The sequence below is a fragment of the Oratosquilla oratoria genome, chromosome 20 (assembly GCF_046742065.1).
Source record: "Oratosquilla oratoria isolate Oo_2021 chromosome 20, ASM4674206v1, whole genome shotgun sequence".
Taxonomy (NCBI): domain Eukaryota; kingdom Metazoa; phylum Arthropoda; class Malacostraca; order Stomatopoda; family Squillidae; genus Oratosquilla; species Oratosquilla oratoria.
Genome location: NC_134796.1, coordinates 21,854,545 through 21,870,540, shown reverse-complemented (window position 1 = coordinate 21,870,540; position 15,996 = coordinate 21,854,545). Strand labels below are relative to the sequence as shown.

Here is a 15,996-nt window from a genome sequence, read left to right as displayed (position 1 = left end):
AATGATAAGCATTGCTCCTTACAAGACTTTTTGATGACATGAAGAGGAAACAGTCTCAGTTGCCAATCACAATGTATTTCACAATGAAGCTTGCTGCTACCCCTATTGTCCTACCTGAACCTCAACCCAGGTACTAGACTCCTCATGTCATGCAGTTACACTCCACATCAACTCATCCAGTTATTCATCATCAGTAACTGCATGGCTAACTATCAACATCACCATCATCATCACAAGACATAATGTGCCAAAACTTATGAGTGGTGAGCATTTTGTTTTTCTACGTGTATTTATCATGTTATTAAACCATAACATGTGCAATATTTCATACTTTTGGGGGTTTTATAGTTATTAGGTTTATTTGATGAAGGAAACATTATTGTTAGGTAAAGGAAACCCTATTGTTATGTAAACACTGTTACATATGTGTACATGTAATGTGCAACAAACATTCACAAATTTTCAACTTTCACAAGGTTCTCAATCCCCTAACACTTGCAAATGTTGAGGGCATACTGTAAAACTTGTGGAGTTATTCACACCATGATAGTACAGTAAGTCCTCGTTATACGGTACATATGCGTTCCTAAAAACCTTACCGCAGATTGAAATTACCATATACTGAACCCAAGTTCTGACTTATGGCAGACGTACCTTCTCCCTGCTCTTTCCTATTCAAAATATCTAATTTTACTTCCAAAACACAAGCGGATACCATATCTGTGAATTTTTCTTACTGTAAATAGAATCGAGGGTAGTAATTACCAAAGACCGTACCTGTGAATTTACTGGATAAAGAATTACCATATAAGGAGGACTCACTGTATACCATCACAGTGAGCACTAGTAAATTTGTAGGACTGTACTGCAATACCTCCATGATATAATAAATGTACAAAATGTCAATCACATGATCATATGTCATGTGCATGTCTGACTTATGCACAGAGATGCACTTATCTTGACTGACCACAAGGCATGAGTGTGTCTCATACGGTCTACAACAAATTGCAAGGAACGTAAACCAGAAAAAACATGCCTACTGGCTTAATCATGTCAAATACCAATTAATCAACCAGTAAGTGTAGATGAAAAAGACAAAAATAAAGGCAAATAATCATGTCATCACAAACCTGAATGAGCACAGATGCTCAACAATCCATAGACAAAAAGCTCTCCGATTAGTTGTTTACAACAATATGGATAAGATGGAAAACATGGAGCTGTGTACGGTGATGGTAACAAATAGCCAGTGCATACTTTTAATCTTGAGTATTACCTACAACCTAAATCATATACAACCATGCAGTCTGAATTTTTCATATACCAGTACTTTACTGGACAAGATATCAAACTACCAGTGCAACATCAGGTCCCAATGGCAATAAATCGGGTATACCCATGCAGTTTGAATTTTTCATATACCAGTACTTCACTGGACAAGATATCAAACTACCACTGCAACATCAGGTCCCAATGGCAATAATAATTGACATTTATCTTTAACCATTCCTGGTCACACAATGGCAGTCCAAGAATGTGGAAAATAGAACATACAAGCCCCATTCCAAAATAAAAGTCCACCAGAGAACCCAGACAAGACCCTCCTCTATCAAAACTGATGTAAAGAATCAGAATACATATACCTACCTCACCAAAGAACATTCCACCACCATATTGCTCACAAACCTTACTTCAACACAAAAGTGCAACTGGACAAATTCAATAGCACAAAATGTTCTCATACAGATAATATAATAAACAGTCTAGCATGGCACTATATGTAAGCAACCAGAACCACTTCAGTTAATTCAATGAGCTAGAGTTCTCTCTCTCTCTCTCTCTCTATATGTATATATATATATATATATATATATATATATATATATATATATATATATATATATATACACACACACACACATGACAGTATAAGATTGGACTCCGGGAAAAAGCTACAACATTCATGGATCTCAACGACAAGGGAGTACCTGTGTTGCATTAGTTAGGAAAGGGGAAACCTTGTGGTGTAGTGGGAAGGTGAAGAAAAAGGAGAAGGGGAGGGACTACTGAGGAAAATGGAAGGAAACGAGGAAGGGGACAAATGGGCCCTGGAAATCTGAAGGAATGTCAACAAGATATGCACAGATGATAGAGGTGAAATCGAAGAGATTAGTAAAAATTAGAAATATAGATAAGAGCAGTGCAATGGAAGGTGAAGATAATTATTTCCATGGATTTAACCACTTCAATACGGGACTTAAATCTCGCGGGCAGCAGCCAATGCCAGCCGTACGACGTAACGAAATAATATTCGCATCATAAAATATAGTCGCCGCTTATATCGATCGTTCTCTCTTTCACCCGCGAATTTTGAAAACCACAGAGAATGGGATTAAGGGCGCATTTGGGAGAATGTAAAAACACAGGGGCGACTACAATAAATATAATCAAGACGCCGATATGGCAGCGTCGCGAATCCACTTGCTCCTCATGATGCCTACGTGTGCGGCACCGTATGGAAGGGGTTAATGAGGGAGATGACGACCTCCCCCGATAACCAAGTCTAGAGGAAAAACTGGAGAAAATGAACGAAAACTGGGAGGTTAGGTTCAGTCAATTTACAAGGATTACAGAGTTGATAAATTAAAAGAACTAAAGAAGGAGAACCAAAACCTAAATAATGAAATAGAAGAATTAATAAGACAGTTAAAAGAAGTAAAGGATCAGAATGAGGAATTAAAGAACAATATAAGAGAATAAAGAATCCATAGCAAAAGAGGTACAGGGTTGGAGAAAAGTCCAAGAGAACAAAAAAATTTAATTTAGAGATATAGTAAAACAACAGATGAAAGAACTAAGGACACAGTTATTAAAGTGATGAGAGAGGAGAATATAGTAAGAGACTTAGCAGATAAATTCATAATTATATTAGGGATGGAAGAGAAGCATAATCTAAATAGGACAAGAGTAAAGGAGAAGGAAAAAGTAAACAAGATATAAGTAGTTCAAGAAGATGAACAAGAAACAGGGAGAGAAATTGAGGAAATATAGACTAGGGAAATACAATACAGATAAGACCAGACCAATTAAGGTTAAATTCAGGTCACAAACGACAGCAGAGAATATCTTATAAAAAACTGGGAAACTAGCAAAAAGTGATCTATATATATAGGTATGGATAAAGAGATGAATAAAGAGGATAGAGAGGAAGAGAAAACAAAAAGAATAGAAGCTAAGGAAAAAAATGAGAAGGGAACAGTCAAGAGAAATTCTATTGGAGAGTAGTGGATACGAAAGTGAGGAAATGGTTCACAGCAGAGAAAAAAGGAAGGGCAACAGAAAACACAATGGAAGTAGCAGAAAATTAAAAGTGTCCTTCACAAATATAGATGGCTTAATAACAGGCTTGAATGAACTGAATGATTAGAAGAAGAAGAAGAAGACGAAGAAAAAACGGATATAATGGGAATTGTAGAGACAAAAGTGAAAGGTCCACTACCACCCAACAGAGTATGACATGGAGCATATAATTACTGGTTTAGAGACAGAGAGGTAAAACAAGGGGTGGAGTTATGTTCCTGACTAAGGAGGATATAAATGGGAGGAATGTCACATTTGGAAAGAATAGAGATGATTATGATGGAAGTGGAGGACAGGGATGGGAAGAGCAGGAAGTTTGTGGTAAATTATGTGCCTCCTAAAATGGCTTTGTGAGAAGAGAGAACATGAAAATGTTAGAAAAGGATAACAGTAAATAAGATAATGGAAGATGGAGGAAGAATAGTTATAATGGGTGACTTTAATTGTAAAGAAATCTGCTGGGAAGAGATGACAGTGAAGAGTGGAGACGACCTATGGGGAAATGTACTACTTGATATGATTATACAACATACAATGATGCAAGAGAATGTCTAGTAGCAGAATACTTAAAAGAGTGCAGGTTTATCAGACCTTTTTTCAACTAAAATTTCCAAAATTTCTTTTGGATAAACGCAGAAAGCAAGCCGCTAAGATTCGGGAAGGTCGTAGGTAGCACAGTAAAACGTCCCGTGCTGCCACCAACCTGACTCATATTTTAAGAACCACCAATTTGGAAGTAGTGTGCCAGACCAGCAGGACAATCAAAGACATCACGAGGACAAGAACAAACAGCAACCAAACACTGGGCACCAAAGCCGGTGTTTATCATGTTCCATGCTTGGGATGTGGTAAAGCTTACATCGGAGATATGTCATGCGACCTGAATACACAGATATGTGAACACTGTTGCGACATCAGGCACAATGTCACCACCAATGCATGTGTGACACACAGGAATAGGGAAAACCACCTGATGGACTGTAAGAATGCACAGCTGCTTGCTGATATGAGAGCCCGACAAGATCCGCAGGAAGTGTTTGAAAGCAACGGTCATACAAGGAACCAACACTATTGAACAAAATAGGGGCATGTTCAACATCTCACCCCACATAATTCCTTTAATACCCATGGCCAACAAAATTTAAAAACCATCCTTTGTGAGCAATTTGTCCATGGATGTTTGGGCCAGCCTTCTCAAACTCTCCTAGTACAACCACTCCTCATTTAACGACAATGCGGAGTAACGACGAGCTTTATGACAGACCAATATTCGTTTAACATAAATCTCCCGAAGTTACGACGTCGTGTACGATAAGTTGGCTGAGGCAAATTTGTATGGTTATAAATGAACTTGTACGGTGGATATTAGCTGTGAGGTAAAGTGTTCTGAAGGTTAGGTCTACATTACTTTCATGCAAGCTGCAAAAGCTACCTGGAGTACAGTATACAGGTAGTCGTCGACTTACGACCGAGTTCAGTTCCGACAGACAGGTCGTAAGTCGATCTGGACGCAAGTCGGTCTATATATATATATATTATCCTTTATATATATATATACACACATATATTTTGTATATTATATTTAGCATACTGAAATAATCTTAGCATCTTTGAACTATGTTGTATAGTATTTTTAACCTTTTTATAATTTCATCTGATTTTCTTTGGGAAACGTAGCCTGGGCCTAAGCATATTGAATAAAATCCTATCATCTTTGACCTATGATATTTAATACTGTATTTGTTAACCTTTTTATTATTTTACCATCAGACTTTCTTTAGGAAACGTATGCATACTGAATAGAATCTTATTATCTTTGAGCTACGTTGTTTAATATTCATTAACTTTCTTATCATTCGTTAGGAAACGTAGCCTAGGCCTACGCATACTAAATAAAATCCTGTCATCTTTGACCTACAAATACTTTTTTGTTGGTTACATTAAAATCATTGTAAAGCAAAATTAGGGAAAAAAATTCAAAACAAATTCTTTTCGTTTACGTACTGTACCGAAAATATTGTTATTGACAACAGACTGGGCATAATCAAAGTTTACTGTTACATTTTAAATCGCAAAACATAAAAATACAAAATGCTGTACCGAACATTTTGTCATCAGCAACAGACTAGGCATAAAAAATACTGTTACATTTTATTAATTGCAAAACATAAAAATACAAAATGTAAGGCAAAATTAGGATTTTTTATTTTATTTCAAAACACATTCTTTTCGTTTACGTACTGTACCTAACATATTGTTATCAACAACAAACTAGCCTAGGCATAAAAAGTTTGTTATATTTCTTTAATTGCAAAACATATAAAAATACAAAATGCAATGCAAAATTAGGAAACATTTTCCTTCAAACAAACAAAATGAAAGAATATTTAGCTAGCTGGGATGCTGACGCTGCCGGCAGCCTGCCAAAACTATCGTACTCGCGTCTCGCGGCGTGCAGAGTAATAGGATTGCACTGCCAGCCATAACATTGCAATTCTATTACTCTATTAAATGTTTGATATTATTGCACCATCTCGTGGTCATAAAGTCGATCAGTTGTAAGTCGCATAGGTCGCAAGTCGACGACTACCTGTATACCGGTATTGGTAAATTTTTAGTTTCGACCATGGGCGCAATATAGCAATAGAAAATTAATTATTAATTTTGTAAATTATAATGTATCAACGTAACATGCAATTTTGTGAGCTGAAAAAAGGTGCTAAAACAGATTTCGTAAGTAACGAAGTCGTGTCGGACGAATGGTACGCCTTGTTTGTTATGATAGATGCCGACGTCGAAGAAATGAAAGGATGATAAATTCATCTAACCTAACCTGTGTTTAACATTACCTGCAAATTAAATGTCATCCAGCTCGTCCTGGTTGTCGTCGTCGTGAGAGACGTTGGCGGGCTTTTCAACCACTCCCTCAGCTTGCGGGGTATACAAAGCTCTTGCAGCTTGAAGGAATGCATGTATCTCAGCTCTATTACATTCCTTCAATAAAATGTACCTGGCGAGGTACGTCGGAAGTACTGAGGCCATCAATTGACAGACGACAAGATGGCGTCCCGATCCTATGCTACCGACTTCGTTCATTAGCATATTTGCTTGCAGCAAGGTATTCTTATTTTCATTTCCGCCCACAAAATTGCATATTATGTTGATACATTTTAATTTACAAAATTAATAATTAATTTTCTATTGGTATATTGCACCCATGGTCGAAACTAAAAACATACCCCGGTATTAATATGGTTTGTCAGCATACGCGGATTTGGTCATACATGGTAATTTCGGGAACCTAACCACCACGTTATTTGAGGGCTTTCTGTACTATCAAAACAGTAAATAAAGCTTTAATGTACTGTATAAAAGAGGGAAAATACACAAAAATAAAGATACATGTATTGCTGGACATTGTACATACAGTACATGTATGCATATGTATACACTTTCGCTTAACGACCAATTCGGTCAACGACGGCGACGCTGGTCCAAATTGTCATCCTTAAACGAGGAGTGGTTGTAGTCGATCTCCCTTCTCCTCCTCCTCTTCCTTCCCCTCCCCCTACTTCTTTCTTTTCCCATTCCTCTTATTTAATCTCAAACATGTGTATCACAACTATGTTCTTGAAAAAGCTGTAATAAGTGAAACGTTGTACAAATAAAGGCTCCGTCCTCACATGGTGTTTAACTTGTCAGTCTTGACGGCAACTGCTACTTTCATGAAAAAAACAAACAAACAAATGTATTAATTAACAGTCAAATTTTCACTGGTAAATGACTCAAAGGTGCTTTTTATGATTCCCAACATTTGATTTTTTTTCAGCAGCAGATACATGTGAATGGAAGTTCCGTTCAGTCAATAATTACACCAAGATCTTTTTCTTTCTTAACCTGATCCAGATTTTCACTGTCCATAGAATAACATTGTACTGATTATGGAAACCAAAGTGCATAACTTTGCACTTTTTTGCATTTAGCTTTAGCTGCCACAGATTTGACCATTTGCTCAGTTTCTCCAAATCAATCTGCAGTTCCTGGTAATCTTGTGAAAAGTTAACTACTTTGTAGACCTTAGTGTCATCAGCAAATATTTTAACTGCTTGATACTGCCTCAGGAAGATAATTTATAAACAGAACAAATAGTAGTGGTCCGAGCACACTTCCTTGCGGTATGCCACTCTTCACTGCCATCCAGTTGGATTTGTCTTCATTTACCATCACTCGCTGTCTTTGGCATGTCAAAAACTATCCAAAGGTAAATTTTCCCTTGTATCCCATAAGCCTTTAGTTTACTACAATCTCTTTTGAGGAAATGAATCAAATGCCTTCTGGAAATCCAGGTAAACATTAGTTCTTCCCTTGCTCCAAAAACAAAGTCCATTCATCCAAACATGAGCAGTTGTGTCATACACGATCTATCAGAACATATCCATGTTGCTGGTTGACAAATAAATTGTTTTTATTCATATGTAACTTCCCCCCTATGGTGGGAGGGAAGAATACTGCCACTAAGTCTTCCCACTTCAATCGTAAGAGGTGACAAAAATGGGACAGAATTAGGACTAGGCATCCTTCTCCCTGTAGTCCCACTGGGGACATTCCTAAAAAAGTAAAGGCATAAGAGGGTCTAGGAGTTTTCCAACCAGTACCCTAAGGTTTGGGTCTTTTAATGTGCATGGATGTGGTACAGATATGAGATGGATGTGTTCGCTTTGAGTGAAACTAAGTTGAGAGGGAGGGGCGAGTGTAAGTTTGGAGGTAAAGTTGAGAAGTAAGTGATGAGATAAGTAAACGTCTAGTGGAGTGGAAGGAGGTTTCTTCAAGGTTAATGTGGATGAAGGTGAAACCAGGAAGGGAGATGTGGGTTTTTATAAGTGCATATGGGCCTGGTAGTGAGAATAGTGTAGAAGAAAGGGAAGCTTTTTGGATTGATTTAAATGAGTGCAAAGAGGAATTAGGTAGAAAAGTAAATATAGTTGTATTGGGAGACCTTAATGCTAGGGTAGGAAATGAACCAATAGATGGAGTGGTTGGGAAATGTGGAGTTCCAGGAAAGAATCATAGTGGACATGTGTCTAGGGAGTTTATGATAGCAAATACAGTGTTTAGGAAGAAAGTCAAGCATAAGTTCATATGAGAGGGTGGTGGATAGAGCATTAATGGACTATGTAGTGGTAAACAGGCGTATAGTAGGAAGAGCTAAGGATGTACATGTTCTAATGGGAGAGAGTGGGGGAATATTAGATCATTTTTTGGGTGGTAAGTTGAGAGTGGAGGATAGATGGAGAAAGAGGAAAAGGACAAAAAGTAGGGAGGTGCTATAAGTGAACTGCTTAAATGAGAAAGAAATGGAGGAGTACAAAAAGAAGCTGAGACAGGAGCGGGGGGGGGGGGGGGATGAAAGATAGGAGTGGAGGAGGAATAGTCACTAGGTGTGCAAAGATGGTGTGTGGAACATGGAGGACGGGAGGAAATAGAAGAAAGGGTAATGAGTGGTGGAATGAGGAGGCAAAGAAGGTTGTAAATGAGAAGAGGCAAGCTTTTACAGATTGGTTACAAAATAGGATGAGGGAGTCATATAAGAGGTACAAAGATAAGTAAAGCATAAGATAAAGGAGGCAAAGAGATCAGACGTGAAATGGGGTTAGAAAGAAATTAAGAGAGGAAGAGGAGGCAAATCAGAAAAAGAAAAGGAAAAAGGTGCAGACGGAGATATGATGGAAGAGAAGGCAGTAAGAGGAAGATGGGTGAAGTATTTTAGGGAGTTGCTAAATGTGAAGGAGGATAGGGAGGGAAAGGTTGCTGCAATGGGAAGGAAAATGGAGGAGAAATAAGGAATGATGACGTGAAGGCAGCTGTTAACCCCTTCCATACGGTGCCGCACACGTAGGCGTCATGAGGAGCAAGTGGATTCGCGACGCTGCCATATCGGCGTCTTGATTATATTTATTGTAGTCGCCCCTGTGTTTTTACATTCTCCCAAATGCGCCCTTAATCCCATTCTCTGTGGTTTTCAAAATTCGCGGGTGAAAGAGAGAACGATCGATATAAGCGGCGACTATATTTTATGATGCGAATATTATTTCGTTACTTCGTACGGCTGGCATTGGCTGCTGCCCGCGAGATTTAAGTCCCGTATTGAAGTGGTTAAGATGATGAGACCAGGTATGGCGCCTGGGTTAGATGGATGTCTTGCTTAATGTCTGAAAAAAGGATGGACAGTGATGGTGGACTGGTTTGTTTAAGGGAGGGTAGAATGTAGTAGTTTCTGAGGGATCAGCTTGTTAAGTGTAGTTGGGAAGGCATATGGGAGGGTCTTGATTGAGAGGACTAGGAGAGGAACAGGGAGTAATTGGTGAGGAACAGTGTGGGGTTAGGACAGGTAGGTGTTGCATAAATCAGATTTTTATGCAAAGACAGATATGTGAGAAAGCTAAAGGAAAAGGTAAGGATGTATTTTGGGCAGTGGACAAGATGCAGGGATGACCCATCATCCAGGAGGTGCCAAGATAAGAGGGAGGGTAGAGGGGAGTGGAGTGTGATACGGATGGAATGGGTGGGAGTGGTTTTTATGCCCTTGTTTTTTTTTGCTACCTCCCTTATAAGGGGGAATCCTTTGGGATATGTATATAATGAAAAGGATTATGACAGGTTAAACAGGAAGGCACTGTGGGAGGTATTGCAGATATATGGGATAGGAGGAAAGCTTTTAGGAGCTGTCAAGAGTTTTTACAAGAGTAGCAGTGTGGCAGGATTAGAAATGGAGAGAGTAAGTGGTTCGAGATAAAGGTGGGACTTCATCAGGGTTGTGTTATGTCACCTTGGCTGTTCAATTCATACATGGATGGGGTGGTGCAAGAAGGAAATGCAAGGGTGGTAGGTCAGGAACTGGATATGGTTAAAGAAAATGGAGAAATATGGGAGATAAGCCAGTTGTCGTTTGCGGATGACACTGCGCTTGTAGCAGGATCAGAGGAGGGATTGAGGAAGTTAGTGACAGTTTGGGAATGTGTGCAAAAGGAAGTTGAAGATAAATGTGGGTAAAAGTAAGGCAATGAGATGTACAAGGGGAGAAAGTGGCAGTAGATTGGAAGTGAGTATTAAGGGAGAGTTTTAGATACTTTGGTGCGAATGTGGCAGGTAAGGGAGGCGTGGAGGTAGAATGTAGATTGAGAGAAGGGAGTAAATGCATTGATGGACTAAAAAGTGTAATGAGAAATAGACATTTGGGAATGGATACTAAAAGATTGTCTTCTCTGTTTCTTCATGAGGGGACAGAGGGGAGGTCACAGATTTGTTGAAGTGGCCTTGCTCAGGATGTGCTGTCTTGTGACACTGGTTCTGACCCAGGGCAGTGGGTGATATGCAAGGAAGACCCGTCATCCAGGTGCCAAGATAAGAGGGTGGAGTGTGATAGGGATGGAATGGGCAGAAATGAACATAAGTATGAAGGAGACTGCAAGAGACCATAAGGCCTACACTACGCAGCTCCATATCCATCACCACCTATCATCCCCATCCATAAAGTTGTCTACCGTTTCTTAAAACAACTGATAGTTTCAGTGCTCACTACATGGTTACTAAGTCTATTCCATTCATTGACCACCCTATTAGTAAACCAATTCTTGCCTATTTCCTTCTTAAATCTAAATCTGTCCAGTTTAAATCCATTACTGCAAGACCTACCCTGTTGTTTTACTATGATGACTTTGTTTGCATCACTCTTGTTAAAGCCTTTGATCCACTTGAACACCTCTATTAGATCCCCCACACTGCGTCTTTCCAGAGTGTAAGTTAAGGTGCCTAATCCTCTCTTTGTAAGGCAAATTTCTGAGGCCATGTATCACTTTGGTCATTCTTCCCTGTACTAATTCTAGTGAACTTATCTCCATTCTGTTTTTATGTCTGTTTTTTGGTTAACTCCCTTATAAGGGGAAAAAGCCTTTGGTATATGTATGTAGTTAAGCTTATTGGCCTATAATTTTCAGGCTGCCTTTGACTTCCCTTTTAATGAATTGGGGGTGATACTAGCATCTTTCCAATCTTGTGGCATATCACCTTTATCAAGAGATGTATTGTAGATAACTGTTAATGGTAAACTGACACTAAACAATTTTGGGGGAAATCCATCAGGTCCAGCCGATTTATTTTTCTGCAGTTTAACTAATTTCATTTTCACTTTTTCTTCATCAATTTCCACACCAGTCATGGTAAAGGCTGATAAGAGCCATCACCAGCCAACAGCAGGCTAAAAATGCCAAAAACTGACTGGATTAGTTTTTTTCAAATCTTTGTTATATTTTATTCCTGTATGAAGATTTAGCACATTTGAATGAAGAGATCATGTAATATGTTCAAGTTTAGTTGTCTGCTGATGACACACTGGACTTGTTGGCTGTCATCTCAGCTAGTTTCAGTTTAGTTCAATCACCCTCCACCTGGGGCATTACCTGTTCATAAGAGGAAAATCTTGTGGTTTGCAAAAAATAATGTAAATCAGAGATGTTGGTGATGAGTATCACTTCATTTTAAGCCTGCTGTCGGCCTTTACCATGACCCATTTTCAAACAATCTAATCGGGTATTACCAACATAGTATCTAATTGTGGTATATTACTTTTTTCCTCATCTGTAAAAACGCTATGGTAAATTTTTTGTTGTGTACACCTATGCAATATTGCAATAGAGAATTATTAATTTTGTAAATTATAATACATCAACATGCAATTTTCTTGGCAGAAATCAATAACAAAAAAGTTGTTAAAATCATTTACTAACAAAGTCGTGGCAGTTGAATTATACGCCACATTTGTTTTGATAAATGCCAAGGTCAAAGAAATGAAAGGATGATAAATCTGCCTATTCTAACCTAAACTATATTATTTGGTAACTCAAATTCTAAAGATCATCCAGGTCGTCGTTGTCACAGACGGTGACAGCCTGATTATTATTGTACCTCGGGCAATTAACGGAGGACAGCAGAACTCCGCGTTCTCTCATAAAGTCCAAGGATGCCATTTTGTCTTTGTAACAGCGGTGATTAACGTTACCTGGATTTGGAGAACACCCGGTCCACAACATGAAAGCCATCGTCTGATAGTGACTGGACTGGCATGGCATCCATACCATATCCTAGCGGCTTCATTTGTTAGTAAATTTACTTGTAGCAAGATTTATTTGTATTTATTTATGCCAAGAATATTGCATATTACATTCATGGATTACAATTTACAAAATTAATATTTAATTTTCTAATGCTATACCGAGCAGGTGTGCACAACTACAATAATACCTGTATTTCCACCACGAAAATCACAAATTCATGTATCATAACTTACAAAATTATGATTTAACTTTTTAATGCTATATTGTGTAGGTGTGCACAACTAAAATAATATCAATACTACTAGAAAAAATAATTCAACGCAACTTTATTTTCCTTATCACTACAGTCCAAGTCATTAACTTTAGACCTTGTCCGGAGTTTACCGTTAGCATATTTCCAAAATGCTTAGGGTTGCATTTGATTTCATTGGCCAACTTCATCTCAAAGTCTTTTCTTAAACTTTTTCTTAGATTTCTTACGGCATTCACTTCATTTTTATATAACCTTTATCTTTGCTATGTGTCTCTAAAATCATAAAATGCTTCCACCTTCGGTCTCACTAATTGCCGAACAAACAGAACAAAACCGATAAAAGCCGAATAAACCAACAAAACCCAAACAAGGACGGTTTTTGCTCAAATGCAAACTTCTATATATACATGGTTGCATTATTTGAACTATTTTCTTTAAAATGTGTGATTTCCATGTAATATGATCAAAGAGAAGTTATGTTTTTATCCTCTGCAAAACTACCGAACACAGCTATGATTCGTCCAGCCCGCCGTCTATGATCACTGGTGGTATGGATCAAACTACACTCTTTTAAGTTTCTTACTGTTGTGTTATTAGTGTAATAGACTGCATATAGTTGAATTATTTCAACTATTTTCTTTTAAATAAGTGATTTTCATGTAATTTGACCAAAGAGAAGTTATGTTTTAGCCTCTGCAGTATGATGTAATACATTATAAAGAAAATAGTTGAAATAATTCAACTATATGCAGTCTATTACACTCATATCACATTAGTAAGAAACTTAAAAGAGTGTAGTTTGATCCATACCACCAGTGATCATAGACGGCGGGCTGGGTCAAATCGTAGCTGTGTTCGGAAATTTTGCAGAGGAGAAAACCTAACTTCTCTTTGATCATATTACAAGGAAATCACACATTTTAAAGAAAATATTTCAAATAATGCAACCATATACTGTATATAAAGAAGTGTGCATTTCAGCAAAAACCGTCCTTGTTTGGGTTTTGTTGGTATGTTCGGCTTTCATCGGTTATGTTCGGTTTGTTCGGCAATTAGTGAGACCCTCCACTACTTTTAAATAACTTACATTTTCTTGTTTTTTCCACATCATGGTTTATGTATGGTATTCCATTCTTTTTAGCCTTCACTATCAGTAGGTTTTCATCCATTTGCTCTCCTAGACTTTGATGGTTACTGAAAAAGGTTCATGCCTCATGTACATCCCTATCAGTCATATATGGTGCCCAATAATTTTCTCCAAACTATAATCATAATGCCATTTTTTCCAGTTTCCTTTAAAATAATTGGAACTTTTTGTTTCACTTTTCTGCATAGCAGTAAAAAGATTTGTGCCATACACTAAACATTTATGATAACTATTCATGTGACATCATACATTATTAAACATATTTATCCAATTTCCTTATTAATAATTATTAAAATTAAATACAAAGAAAAGACAAAGAAATTAAATAACCTTTACGCTTGTTCTAGGAACTTCTCTGTAAACCTTATAACTTTTTTAGTCAAATTCACATTACTTTCGTGAAAAAAGTCCATTGGCACGATAAAGAACAATATCTCCCTAACTTTGTGTTCGTTACTCTACGTCCCTTACGTTCAGACATCCCAGAAGACCTACACTCACTGGTATTTCTACCTTACATACGAACGCTGTTGTTCAGATACTAATACTACACACACAACGTAAAATTGCAACTAGTTCTTAATTTTTACAAATGTTCAAGAACGCATACGTTCACGTGTATATATAAACCAAATATGTATATTGGTGATGAATGCAACAATGATGCTAGCAGCGGTACCGAATCAAAGTCATATATTTTGTAACCTTAAAATTATACTGTTTTAACTCACCTCATCCTCCCCTTTTACTTTTGAAAGTATATCCCGCACATGGCGGTCTACATCTCTTTTGGTCTGTAACATTTCAGCACATAGTAAACAACTAAGTATCCTGATTGTTTACTGCCTAAGATAGCTTGACGCGCCACACTAAGAAAACTGTGGTGCAACTGGAATCTCGGCGCACATTTGAGAGTGAATTTCTTAAAAAAAATGTAAATTAAGAAAACTAGTAAGCACTCATAGACTAATTTTTTGTTATAGAAATATATTTACTGATTATTTCCAGTTACCTGAATTAACCATTTATGTAAAATAAATAGAACTATATTTCTTAAATTTGAATTTTAGTTATTATTAAGAAATTATAGCGGCATTTCTATTTGCCAATCATTTTTCAATATTGACTGAAAAAATATTAAATTCAACACTACAATAAGGAAACGTTATGAATATAATTTTATAATTAATAAGATTAATTCAAAACAATGATGTACCACATAACGATCATTCTCCTTTGACATTGACAAACTGTGATCGCTGAGCTTTAGCTTATATGTTTTATAATCTAATCAAGACATTTCTAAATTGTATGTAAACATTTATCGATCATGTGTATTTATTTTTGACATATTAATTTCATGTTCTCTAGTTGACATCTACAAGTTGTTTGTAGGCAGGCATCCCAGATACTCATTGAGATTATTTCTACGGTATAAAAACGTCAACGATTAGATTATATGGTATTTTCTACGATTACCATACAAACTATATTGTCTCAGATATCAGATGAAACAATGGTTTCATTATAAACTGATGCGGTAAGTAAAAAAAAATCGTCTGTATATAGATTCATGTGTTCAGTTATTCTTGTATGCGGTGCTGGTGGTATACCGTGAGGGACAAAAGATTACCCCAACCAAGACACAAGCTGCCGCCTATGTGGTAAGAGTGAAGAAAACCTCGAACATTTCTTACTAGTGTGCATCGAACTATCATCGATTAGAGCCCAAAACAAGTTGCTCCAACAACCCTACCCGGAAAACAAAGACGATATGCTCAAGAAACTATTATTGCTCGATGCTAAAGCAGAAAACCTGGGGGCGAATCGACAAACGATATATAACCCCTGGAAATACAGAGCAACCAAAGTCCGAAAATAAACGAAGCGAAACCCAAAACGGACTAGGGGTGCCGAAGCCAAGGCAATCACCCCACCACCACCACTACTACTACTACTACTACTACTTTATTTATTCAACATCACGACCTCCATCCTCGTGGAACTGTGTGGTGGAAGCAGCAGGATCTGTCTCCCACAGACACAGTTCATTGCCCCTCTCCCGCCAATGACTGTGGTCGACGACCCTTTTATCTATCTATCTATTTTTTAATAATGCTTAA

At 37.5% G+C, this 15,996-nt stretch overlaps 1 protein-coding gene across 10 annotated transcripts in view; it reads right to left on the bottom strand.

The window, feature by feature from the left end:
• The window catches only part of LOC143036394 (E3 SUMO-protein ligase RanBP2-like), a 216,592-nt gene extending 201,823 nt beyond the window's left edge, over positions 1–14,769 (bottom strand). For all 10 annotated transcript variants that reach the window (XM_076203695.1, XM_076203701.1, XM_076203703.1 and 7 more), the window contains exon 1: positions 14,605–14,769. In XM_076203695.1, coding sequence (XP_076059810.1) covers positions 14,605–14,676 — 72 coding nt within the window. In that variant the 5' untranslated portion in view covers positions 14,677–14,769. The remainder of the gene's footprint in view (positions 1–14,604) is intronic.
• Between the last annotated feature and the right edge of the window lie 1,227 nt (positions 14,770–15,996).